Source organism: Athene noctua, chromosome 4 (genome assembly GCF_965140245.1).
Source record: "Athene noctua chromosome 4, bAthNoc1.hap1.1, whole genome shotgun sequence".
In the NCBI taxonomy this organism is placed as follows: Eukaryota; Metazoa; Chordata; class Aves; order Strigiformes; family Strigidae; genus Athene; species Athene noctua.
Window position 1 is genome coordinate 38,237,123 of NC_134040.1, and position 13,389 is coordinate 38,250,511.

At 38.4% G+C, this 13,389-nt stretch overlaps 1 protein-coding gene across 2 annotated transcripts in view; it reads right to left on the reverse strand.

Annotated features, from left to right (window-relative positions):
- Window positions 1–3,978: 3,978 nt before the first annotated feature.
- The window catches only part of NAA15 (N-alpha-acetyltransferase 15, NatA auxiliary subunit), a 41,905-nt gene continuing 32,494 nt past the window's right edge, over window positions 3,979–13,389 (reverse strand). Inside the window, exons 17-21 of one of the 2 annotated variants that reach the window (XM_074905073.1) lie at window positions 12,572–12,680; window positions 11,879–11,977; window positions 11,020–11,163; window positions 9,830–9,927; window positions 3,979–7,050 (exon numbers count right to left, since the gene is read on the reverse strand). In XM_074905073.1, coding sequence (XP_074761174.1) covers window positions 6,850–7,050; window positions 9,830–9,927; window positions 11,020–11,163; window positions 11,879–11,977; window positions 12,572–12,680 — 651 coding nt within the window. In that variant the 3' untranslated portion in view covers window positions 3,979–6,849. The remainder of the gene's footprint in view (window positions 7,051–9,829; window positions 9,928–11,019; window positions 11,164–11,878; window positions 11,978–12,571; window positions 12,681–13,389) is intronic. The other variant, XM_074905074.1, reaches the window with a different exon arrangement.

The window sequence follows — 13,389 nt, forward strand, 5'->3', positions numbered from 1 at the left end:
ACCAGCAGATAATTAATAAAAGCAGCTTAATATATTATGAGGAATGTCTGGGTTTAAGTTTCATATTTTTGTGATGAAATTGTATAAAGTATATCCAGTGAAACAGAGCTGTTCCTGCTCTCGGGGGCTGGTAGAACATCTCTGCGGTGCTCTTTGAGGAATGGAGCGATAGCTCTTGGCTTTGAGAAGGAGAAAATGCCAGACACTGCAAGGTCCTGAGAAACCCCTCACAAACCCATGACTTGCGCTTACTTACCATGGAAACACCACATGCATAAACCACTCAAGAGCCCCTTCTTTGCTCAGCCTTTACTTTCCCCTAAATAAGAGCATTTACACATCCCTTGGGTTAGCTACAGCACAGCTAAGTCATAGACCAAGCGGGATCCCTCCTTCCCCCACTTCACAACAGTTTAGGTGCAGCAGAAGTCATGCAACCCCCATGAGAACATTACTTTTGTACATACTAACAATAAAAATAAGAGAGCATAACCCTGACACTGCTTTGCCAACTGTACAATAAGTCGACCATTTTTTTTTCTGGTTTTAGAAAAGAATTTATTCATCTCTAGATGATGAAAAGTCAGTTCTGACAGATTTATACAGATAAAATAATGTATGAGCTGCCAGACTAGCTTGGCTCCTCATGTATTTTCTTTGCTTTAAGTCATCTTGTAGACAGTCATGAGGTGCTGTTCCCAGAAATGGAAGGGTGAAGCTTGGAAGTATTAAAAGTTCAAGGCAGACAGTTACCAAGCAAATGCCCCTCCCCTCTCACAGAAGAAAAAAATTAAATTACTGAGGACATTGATAAGGAAAGGATGCTGTTTTTTAGTAGGGTACGATCTGTGCAAAGCAACCCTTACTGCAACAAGCCCCCTTTCACACAAAGGGGTGACTATGAGGATATTGCTGTAAGCACTTCGGTATCTCCCCACACCGCCCCCGGTATTTATAACAAAATACAGAACCTGCAAATTGCCAGAGCCCTTTGTGCTCACTGTAGACAGTGTTAATCAGAACCATTATTCATTACAGACAGCAGTTAACAAAGAATTTTTTCCAGGTAATCTTAACTGTCAAGCTCACATTATTATAATGCTGTGTCAGCTGTTAGCTAGTTACTTTTGCTCCAATTTGTCAGCATTACCATATTATTTTGTCTGCTGACTGCTTAAAACCACAAGACACCCAGGGATGCCACGTCAGGACAGCTTTGTGGGCTTATGGGTGGGGAAGAGAAGGCTACTGAGTTATTTTCCCCCACCAAACCGGATCTGAGGAAAATAGCAAATGCTTTTTCTTACAATCTGCCTCTGAAACCCCTTTTACTCAATCCTTCAGTAAGAGCATATCTCAGATTCCCATATGGGCTCTTTGTAACCTGAAAGAGGAAAAGGTCTTTTTATATGTATGTGCAGTTAGCTTGTAGGGTAGGAAAGACAGCTCCCAAAGTGATTCTTTTCCAGCCTGGCTCAGAAGGGAGCCACAGCCTTTCCCTACCGATCTTTCTCTCTTTTGCAAGAGCCACACCCCAATTTACAACCCGGCAGCACGGAAGGAGACAACGGGGAATTAAGGAAACTAGTCACAGGATCATTTATTACAAAGCTGGTAGGCATCTTAAGGAGGACGCTGAACCCTACAAGGAAACACTAGTACTCATTTACAAACAGAACTCAGCATTTTTATTCATTGATTGACTTCCTGCCAGTTTTGATATTTGCTACCACCAGAGAAGAGCGTAAAAACACAGTACAACATTGTTAACCAGTTAGGAACGCTGGAAGGGAACGCAAATCCCGGTACAATCGCAAGTAACTTGGTGGAGTTTATATATTTTTTTTTTTTAATGGATCGGCAATGAAGCAATAAATATGCTGCTGCACTGAACCAACAACAGGACTTTCACTAAGTTTGTGGTTTATTGCATTACAGTTTAAAACTAAACGTTATCCATCATCAAACATTTGTTCATCAACCAGGTAAATGACACTTTTTCATGTTATTTATATGCTAAATGGCTAAAATTATGCAGTTGCTAACTAGACTAGGACTAGTAGAGGTAGATATTGAATGGGCAGTGCCAGGCAGAAATATTTTGTGAAAGTACTTTTTGTCTTTTATTAAGAACAGTTAGCAGATGTAACATTTTCAATTAAAACAACAAACATCTTAGGAAAGCTATTCTAAGATGCTTTGGATTTTCTAGTAATATTTCTTTTGCAATATTCTTACAAACCCTCTGATATGGTCCCTTGTAAACTGGACAATCTTTCTCCTCCGAGTTTTCTGTCATGATTTACTTGAAGACCAGTGTACAAAGCTAGAATCTTTGTGAACATACTACTATTTGCTTGTACCACTCTAAAAGTAATACACATTTACAGTTTCCTTGGCACGGGAAGACTGCATTTATAGTATTTACAGCTCCAGTAATCTTTCTAGTAATAAAAAAAGCTATTTTATACATAATCTAAAATGGAATTTCTATTATGCCACCTCCTTATAACTCACTTCAGTCTGCTTTTGCTGAACTGCTCTATCAATTGCTCCTTGCCACTCTCACTGCTGGCTGCATGTTCCTGGGAGGAAGTCTCTGCTCGAAACAGTCATTAAAACTGGTATTTGTAAACTGCAGCTTCAATTTCCAGGAAATACGATCATGACATGACCATGAGTTTTGTAACAGTGTATGCCCTTTGCTCCTTACCACATCCAAGAACAGCTCACAGCTGGAATGCTCCTGGAAGCAAGTCTTTCCCCATGCTCAGCAACCATCTTCCTCCAGCTGGAACTTCAACTTTCATTAATGAGCTTGTAGACTGCTCAATTCCTTACCAATATCACTAATTATACTTTGCATTGTTTTCCTCCACAGAATCCCAAAGCAGTATGTTATCAGACAAACACATTCTTACTTCCACATAATTAGAGCTATTTTACATTACCACTTAGGTACAAACTGCATTTTTAGAGTAAACTTTCTTAGGGGGAAAAGAGAGGAGAAAGATTTCAAAGCTAGCTAGCTACCCAGTACAGAAGACTTATAAAAACATTTAAAGCGACCATGAAAAGGGAAAAAGAATTTTGATTCAGGTACACTGATCTGGATTATCATATCAAGTGGTTTTGTTAGCATTAGTGGCACACATTCAAAGCACAGCTGTGGTGTAAGGGATGCTAGCACTACAGGAATGATGGCACCATTGCTCAAACCCTCAAAGGCATCATGTTAGGCAAAGATTTTATCTTTTTTTTTTTTTTCTTTTAAATTTGAACTTGCTCACGTGATACTGAAATTGTATTTGCACCTCTGGTTTCTCAGGCCTGATCTCACCCTACTCTCATCAGTGGTTTCTTCCTATGAAGACACTGACAATTCAATCTGGCTGAAGAGTTAAGGTGCTACACCAACTTCCAAAGTCTACTGTACAGCTGGAGCACCTCCAGACCTGGAAAAACAATGAAAGCAAACACTAAAGGAAGATTTAATAGGCTAATTATACATACCTCATCTAGCCCTAGAGAGCTCCCTGGGAAACTTGGAATTTTCTCCCTATGCTAGGAGAAAAACTGAGCTACAAACTTCCTTCTGTGTTCTGACTGACACACCACACATCAGGACATGATTCCTCCCCTACCTCTACTGAAAAAACACATTTAACTGTAGAAGAACAGAGGCTTTTAAGGCATTTAAGATACAAAGAAATAACATCAGTTACTGAACAGATAATTTTGAGGGTATTTTACCTGTTTGTTTACAGATACCACATCTGAATTCTCTGGTCTCCAAATGGAAAAAGCGAGTACCTCACCTATTACTTTGGGGCAACCAACCACTTTTTGTTACTTACAATTTAAATCCACTTCTGACTCTGGCATTGCTTCATGCAATCTGCATTTGCACCACCTACAGTGTCTATCTAGGGAAAATCTGTTATGTTTGATTTTTTTTTGCCCCCACCCTCACCCCACCCAAAGAAATCCATGGCATATGTCATCACCAGTGCTCCACTGGTGGTGAAAACATTTTTCTCCAGTGAAAATCACGAAGAATCAAAACAAATCATGTCATTAGTAATCCAATGCTCTAGGTCACTCTGACGACAACTGCAATCCCTGCTCACCTGCTTTGGCAGCCAAGCACCAGTGGTTACAATTTTGGATCCCAGCATGCAAAGGGAAGTTTTCACTGTAGCATGGTACTCTGTGCTACTACTTCACAAGACCCATTGCACTGGACTGTAACTTCATTTCCAGCTCTTAAAAACCTCTTCCTCAGAAGTTAGCACTGCATCTAAGAGGAGAGATGTGAAGACAAGGAATAGCAATTCCTTTGCCAATTAACCTTCTTTTTCAGGTAAACTCTTGACTCGTTTCATTTGCTGGGACTGCAGTCTTCTGGAAGGGGATGCAGAACCTCTTTAATCCAAAAGCATCATCTCTGAAGCACTATGGATGCCTTTCAGCAAGGTTATGAAGAAGTGGCTTTGGGGAAATCACAACAGATGTGTGATGGAGGCTTCTGGAAGGCCCACAGAAATATCCTTTCCCACTTGCATAATGAAGATAAAAAGTAACTTCTTGCTTTTAGTTCATCTATTTCAGCACAAAATCGGCCAGTGAAAAAGTAATTAATCCCATTTATAGGCAGCACTCAAAAATTTGGAAAAAAAAAAAATTGCTTCAAGCAATTCACGATCTGTTAGAGTGAGCACTCATTGCCTCCAGCTAAGCATCAGAAGCCAAGAAAACGGCAGCAATACTCAGAGGCAAGGCCAAAAGCTCATAGCTTGCGTAGGCAAGATTGAACCATCTTCAGTAGTTGCAGAAGACATGCAGTCCAAGTATCTCAGGCTGCAGAAAAGACTGAGATCTAGACATAAATACCAGTCAATTAACAGCTCTATGGGTATTCTAGTTCCTAAAAGCCCAGAAGATTAAATATACAGATATAGCAATACAACTTACACTTCTGACATGAACTACACTGCAAACATACACAAGGATAATCTAACCATGAAAAAGAAAGGGGTGCTGAAGATACAAGAAACAAAAATCTGTTCTTCTGACAGTTAGAAAACTACAAACACCGATAAGTCTTCCTGGATTTCTTAACTGTACGTGTCAATCGCTGAATTCCATGACCTGGACGAGGAAGGCTGTGTATCCACACGACAGATACTCTGTAACTGAACTCCTGCAGCAAAGAAGGCACTCACTTTTTAAGCTGTAGTTTATTTTCTGCTCAGTTTTGTATGACGAGCCTATAAAAAAAAACCCATTCGAGCACTTATCTATATTATTAACACAGTAGACATGTAGACTGAAGCTTGACTTGGAAAATAAAATTCAGCATAACACTGATGGAACTTAAAAAGCCAAGTAGTAAAGCATTCTGTGTTCTAGGACTTCCCAGACATTCAGTATTTACATATAATGCATTTGCACTTTATACTCAAGAACCACCCATCAGCAGTGACATTATTAGCGTAACCAGACAGCACAGTAAGCCAACCCTGAGCTGCACTCTAGTGAACCCATTAATTTTCAAAGTACAACAGAGATTCGTTTAAATATTCACACAATTGTTTTTCAAAACATTTTATTGCATTATATTTGGTACCTTATGTTTGACAAAGGAAATTACATCTGTAACTGCAGGAATAAGAAGCTGGTCTGTTATTGAAAAAAAATCTTGGGCCCCTTAAAAGTTACAAAGTCTTGGGCTTGCCTGAAACAACTGAGCAAGAAATATATTCTTAGAAATGTAGGGCTTCAAGTATTACAAACCTGTGACACTGTGGAAAAGTTCCAGAGGTATCTAAACTGCAGCACTTTTTTTTTTTTTGTTTTCTGCATAACGTGAACAAGGCCTGCTGAGGTTTTAAACTATTAGTCTCTTGATCAGTCAAAATGGTAGTTAGGAGTTCTCCTCTTTGCAACTTCAAGCCATAGTATGTTCTCATTTTGTTTTCACTCTATGTGAAAAATGCATGCTATCTTTCTAATTAGTTGGTGCCACATCACAGTGCATAATTTTATTTGGTTCTTGCATTACAGTTTTAAAAAGTTTGGCCAACCTATGCTGATAGATTCATCTCAAGAACAGCAATGTTGATTCTCCCAATCCCATCCCCCCATGCTCAATTCAGAGAGAGTGTTTTAACTGGTTCCTTCGGTTAAAAACTGTGGTGCAAGAACACCAAACTGATCGTGTACAGTGAATTTCAGAGACACAACAAGCTTATTGAACACACTATGTTTCTTAATTCTGCTTGATATCCGTATGTCCCAGCATCCACAACACAACACGTATGTTGCAGGTTTCTCTGTATATTCTGATTCACATTGCATACTTCCTACGGACAGAATCATCCCCGTATCAAAATCAGTCAGATGCTAAAGCCCCATCACTCTTTGTGCTCAGTGAAAGAATCCAGTGCTAAAACAGCATTTTTGCTGTCTGAGATAACAGTAATCTCACAAGACAAATTTAAAGTAATATTTCTGCCACACACCTGCTCTGAGGGCTATACACCTCCAGATTTCATATAAATTAGTTTAAAAACATGGGTAGGTAGGTAAGGAGAAGGGGTTTTTTTCTTCAATTTTAGCAGCTTTTAATTTTTAAGAAACCGAACAACCTCTATCCAGTAATATGTTAGATATTTTATATATATACTTTGTCAGCAGGATAAAAAAAAAGTAAAACTATTTGAAGGCAACATTTTTTTTTTTTAATTCCTTCTGTTCTCTGTGTAAGTTAGAACAATTCAGCAGGTGCGTGACAAAAATATTATACACCAGATATGGTCCAATGTCATTTTTTTCCAATAAAGTTGTTCATATTTCATTAGCCAGTTCTTCAGGTTCTGCAGAACTATCTCCATTAACTGTGATCTTCATATCCTCTTCATATCCAGGGGGCATGAAAGCCAAAGCATAAGGGAAAAGCTTATGACAATTTGCTCTGTAAGTTTCAGATGCTTCTTTACAGTCTCCAAGGCTACCATCACATAAAGCTTCTAATACCTCCATACAAGTCTAATTAAAGAGAAAATAAAGAAGGTGTTACGGTTTCTTAAACATTCATCTGAACACTCACAAACCAGAAATACAATACTACAAAGAAAACAGACGCCAAGTGTTGTTTTCAGATTTCTATCAATATCAATCAAAATTTTTTTTAACTAGTCACAACATGAAATACCAGTGTAGTCTGATTTGAATAATGCAGTTCAAAAAGGGATTTAAAGATCAGCTAGAAATCTTGACTGAAAATAGTAATTTGTCACCTGTTCCTTACTTTCCTAAAAAAATACTACTGGCACCCCAAAACCAGGCTTACTTGCAACTAAATGTGTTTGAGTTTGTGGTGCTCATCCCAGTCTTGGGATACACTGAACATTTCAGCAGTACATAACACGCATTTGAATGTTAGTGTTCACAAATAAAAACAATGAATCCAGAATATATACTATCATTTCCTAATAATGACTTTGTGAACGTGCTTGCAGATAGAATTGGAAGAATTGTGGAATATAATTAAAATGTAAAAATAGCATCAGCTGAATAACCATAATTAGATGTGGAAACATTTCTGGTAGGGAAATAGCACATTTTTACATTTAAAGATATATGACTTACTGAAGTATGTGTGTAACTAGTGAATCAAATCAAATTACTCAGGTATTATCACATCCTTCAGATATATCCGCAGCTTCATAATCATTTTTTGTTCATGATTTAGAAGAGAAAAAGGAGATTTCCTGTTTTTTTTATTTTCAACTTGCATTCCAAACATAAGAAAGCAACCTACCGAACTTCACTAAAGCCTGGCAGCATTTAACATCCATCCATGCTGTGGATGCTAGCGTTAGCACAGTAAGCTAGTCTTTTTCCACTCCTCTGACATTTACTACAGCTTTTATTCATTCTGTGTATTGAGATTAACTGCTCTGTCCTCCTGCTGTGGGGTTATGAAGTTCTCTTCAACCTCTTTTCCTCACGTTTTCTCTTCGTGACACTGGCAATCACAGAAGGTCAAATATATCCAGATTAATGCCTGCAGTGTGCTCCGAGACAGCTGGTCATGAAACCTAATAAATTTGATCTCTTTGCACACAAGAATGCCTTTCAATGAATGCCTAGACTATTTCAGTTTTTCATTTTTTTAGGGCGCTTTCAATTTTCCATCTAGAAGTTCAGTAGAACTCCAACTCCTACTTCATGTTGGCACTAAGAATGCTTAAATTGGATTTATACTGCTTATATCATCTTTATACACTGATGAGTCTGTAAATGCTTCTTGTAGTCCTACCGAGGTAACATCTCTAAAACAACAAAGCATTTTTGGTTACATTTTAATCTTTCTCCAATCCCATTTCCAGATCTCCCTTTCAGGGAAAAAACACAGCTATAAGGCAAAAAGAATGCAGTTGAAGGCAATTTAATTTTTGTTTTCTAAATCTGTTGATAATCTCTTTTAAACTCTTTGAGACCACTCAAACAGTAACACACACCCCCCTCCCCAAACAAGAAAACAGTTTAATAAAAACTGTTATGTACTTAGGATATAAAAGACATGAGTTTGTGTGCCATAACCAGATCAGCTAGAGGAAGTATCTGAATCTTTAACATCCTAAGTAAGTTTCTTGTCTCTTTTTTTCCCCCCCGTTTTGTCAAAAAAAATTGTGAACTTAAAATCCTTCACAATTGGAAGTTCTGTTGAAGCCAGTATATTTGCAAAGGGGTATTTTTTGGAAAATGATGATTTCTGCCCACAAATGAATAATTTTACTACAAAGTTCACCAAATTTACTTCCAATAGATCTAAAGAACTCTTGAGTCCCCAGGCAAAGAGCACAATACAGAAATAAAGTGCCAGGGAAACTGAGAGAAACAAAATGTCCCAAAGTTTGCACAGCCTGCCAAAGAATCTCTCTAATACTTAATTAAATGTGCTGGACACTCTCACATTGATGCCAAAGGAAATGGTTTGACTGAGATACAGAAATAGTTTAGAAAAGACTGAAAAAAAAAAGAAAGGACATTTTATTCCTTCTCTACTTTGTCATGTAAGGTTCTGCCAGTGTGTGGTCATAGGAAGGAAAACCCACATTTATTAAGTCTTTACAAGAAATGTACAAAGATACCAAAAAGTTACCTTCTCTCGAATACTTTGAATTGCAAGTCAGAACCGACAGCCATCCCAGATGAAGGTGGGGGGAGTGAGGAAAGGGGCATTGTGGTAGCAGCATAGGAAGATTGTTCCATGACCACCAGAATGGAGTTTCAAAACTTGAAAACCCTTTTAGTTAACTACATATTAAGGTCAAAATGTGCATATGGACCTTCTGTTAAAACTAGGATAATTCACGCAGCTTGCAGGGGGATGAATATGGAAAGCCTTCACAGAGCCTGAGCCACTCCTAAGTCAATCTTTTTCTTGTGAACCGTCACCTGTGTAACAGCTAAAGCTCAGACAAACTAAAATCTTTTCTTATTGGGGAGCTTTAGCATCTTGGCCATGTGAATTCTCCTGTGTTTAATAAGCTTTACCATTACCTGCAACAATAATGTGGTTTCTGCTGCCTAGCTAGCTATTTTCATATTATAACAAAATTAAATCAATTTAAATGTTCAAAAAAGGACATTAAACATTTCAGTTTGGATGAACCTGACACCCCTTCCTCTCATATGAGAACCCGAACTCCTTACCATAAAACACAGCAATTGTTTCAGCTTCCTCTTACCTCCATAATTTGCATAAAGCTTCTACAGATATACCAGTAGTTGTTTACAATTTATAAGTATCTGTTACCTGAAGATTTCTGTTAATGAGGGATTCATCCAGGGTCATTGCCAGCTCCACTGCCCTTTTCTGACTGGAAGGATCTAAGTAATACATCATTTTGGCAGCTACAGGAGAAAAAATAAACTTCATCACTCAGTGGATGACCAAACATAAAATAGAGGTAACATGACTAAGAGGGATACTGAACTCTACAGTAGGAGCATTAAAGCGTGACACAGAATCACAGAATCATCTAGGTTGGAAAAGACCTTGAAGATCACCCAGCCTAACCATTAACCTAACACTAACAGTTCTCAACTACACCTGAGCAAGGAGAAGGGTAGCTTTAACTCAATGCTAGACAAAGCATTAAAACAAAAAGGCACCATCTATACTGCAGGGTAGGAGCATTTTGCAGTGTACCATGGAATCCCAGGCAGTGAAGATAACAAATGAGACCTGCTGCAACACACCACATCTTCTCCAGCACCACTGCTCACACCTCCTTCACGCAGAAACCATGACACAGAAGAGATGTGCACACAGAGCTCTTGTTATAATACGGTGTGTCAGGACACCAGCGAAATGCAGTTCCAAGTCCCACCGCAGGGATGCAGCTGAAGGGACTTGATGCCAGAAAAGACGCTGAGCCACAACAGTAATGCAGCTCCCCTGGGTGGTTTCATCCCCTTTCCCACGCGGTACCCACTGTAACATGCGGTCACTATTGACAGACAGCCTTTCCTAACAAGTAACCAGCACTGTCAAAGCTCCTCTTGTTCAGCACCCCAGTAGCTCTGGGTGTTCCCTGGCTTTCTGAGCACTCAGTGCATTTCTCTTGGCAGCCAGCCTCTTCAAATAGATCCATCAAAAAACCTTTGCAGCTCAGAAATACTGCTTCACATGCCATAGCTCACAGGAACTATTTCACAGATGCATTAAATACAGTTACAGTTTTATGATACATTCAGCATGCAGAAACGAAAACAGGGCAGAGAGGTCCAAAAATTCATATTTTAGTAGCATATAGGAAAAATTAAAGAAAACCACAGGCAACCGGGTCATCATGTTGTCACAAAAACACAAACCCAAGTTAAGAAAAGCATTCCTGATGGAAAGAACGATTTTTACATCACTGGTGCTGATACTGAGATGCCATTGCTAGATAAGCACAAAAAACACAGAAGCAAGGCCAAAAAAGGATGAAGGCAAAATACCTGATAACCTATGTGGTAGTGAGTCATAGTTCTTTTTAAGGAAAGCTTCATTGAAGTTCTTTGGATTAGTTGCTCCAAAAAGTCGATTCATTTCTTGGTTTAACACTGTTCTAACTGCATCAGGCAGATCCTTACTTTCAGATACTGTTGAATTGGAAAAAAAGTGAATTGAGGTGAACCTGGGTAATCACAGTAAAATCTACTGTATGCATTCATTTTAATATTTGTCATGTTTACATTACTAATATAATTGAAAAAAATCTCAAAGAAAGATGTATGATATTTAAAAAGGTAAATAACTGGATCTGGCTGGAAAAAACGTAATCGTGAAAAATTTTTGATGCTTAGAAAAAACTAAAGCCTTTTTATTCCAATACACTGTCCCCCTTGCCGATTAAAATCTATTAGGCTCAAAGACTGAGGTCATACCACTCTGTTCTTAAACCTACCTAGTCTGTAGCCATCAACAGGAAGACAGACCTTTGGGGCAGGGGAACCTTCTAACAAGGACAGACTTCTTTCTGAGCCTCCTCCTTGCACACTGACACAGGCTGCCAGTAGAAAAGCCAGATTCCTCACTCTGCAGTTCCATTTCATCACTCACTCTTTCAGGGGTTCACCATAGTACTCAGCCTTAAAAAGACTTAGCAGTACTTGTTGGAATAACTACTAAATGCAGCTGCAGTCATAATAAACAAAATTTTAGCATGAATCGGTTGTTTAAAAAGCTTTCTAATGTGTGTATTAAATATTTGGAATTAATTGTGCTAACAGTCTATATACTGAAAAACAATGACTATGTGGGTTAGGCATCATCTGAAAGCACGTACAGATGAAGCCGTATCAAACAGATACTTACCACTGCTGAAGAGATGAATCATACACTCATGAAGCCAAGGATGACTAGAATCAATAGCAAAGGCTCTCTTCACAGACTGAAGCATCAGAAGGAACTTCTCTGGAAAAGAAAGTGTTGGCAAATGTTCAAAACCCTGTGGCTGGAACTCACTGGGTTTTGTTGCAGGAGTATTCAGTGTTTGAAATTAGAATGATCAGAAGAAATTAAAGCTGAGTGTACTGCAACAGCCAGGTTTTTTTCTAACATGCATTTATTTAACCAGTGAATTAAGCCTGTTAAGTTAATAAATTTGAACACAGTAAGTTACTAAAGCATAATATTTAACCAATACAAGAATTCAAAAAAGTCAAGCGATTCAAAAGACTAGTTCTCATTCAACTGTACACCACTTCTTTGCACTATAGTTCTGCAAACTATAGATACTAAAAAATAACTAGGGCAAATGCAAGCTGAGAGAATTAACTACAGTCTCACTGCTTATAGATTTAAGCAGAGCAAAGAAAGTGGATAACCACCAAGTGTTCAAACTTTGGTTTTTCACAGACTGTTCATGGCTGGGGTGTTAGTCCAATGAAAAGTTGTGTGTCTCAACAGGGACCAACTCCTCGTATCTTACCAATAATTTTTGCTTTAATTTTAATATACATCTTTATGAAACACAAATTCCTTGCTTTCATTAGTTTTCTAACCTACCTTTTCGAAAATAAATCTCAAAGGCAAAAAGATGTGTCTCTATTTTGTTCTTCACTAAATTCTTCAGGGGTGTTAAAAATTTAATGGCTTCTTCCAAAGGTGCTTCAACCTACAGATTCAAGGAAGTGACACACAACTAAGTCAAAGTTTAAACCTAATAACTCTACAACAGCAGAATTGGCTATTTCTGAGTCACATCAGAGTGCTACTCTCATAAGGTAATGCATAAGATGCTTAGAACCTCTTCTGTTGCAAATTTTGCATCTTTCACTCAGTATTAGTGTCTAAACACAGTCAAAGCTAAAAAATTGCTGTGTGATAGTTATAAATCACATTTTCCAACTGAGATACAAATCTTTGGCTTGTATCGTACATCAGCAGTAAGCACAGCTGAACCTGCACTGTAATGGGCAGTATGGCTCCCCATGTCCATCTACACACATGGGTCCAGGATGTTGGTTAACAACTACTTTATGCCCACGCAATGAGAGCTTCAGGCAAGTGTTCCTGAAAAGCCACCAGGTCATGGCAACATTCCCAGCCAGGATACTAACACCAAGCTTGGAATAACGAGGTATTGGTCATGATCTCCTGGTCTTTGCTAGTGCAATTCAGTAAATGGACAGCTTTAACACAAATTAATTCTGTGTAAGGAATCTTTACAGACAGATCTCTTGCATCTAGAGGTTAGGGATAATTTGCGCAACAACTGTCTGTTGTCATTTTTACGAACATTAAGCTACTCTCTAAGAATCAGATACAAAATTTAATTGCTGTCTGTCAATAACAGTTTAGCAATGTTGAAGCAATACACTTCA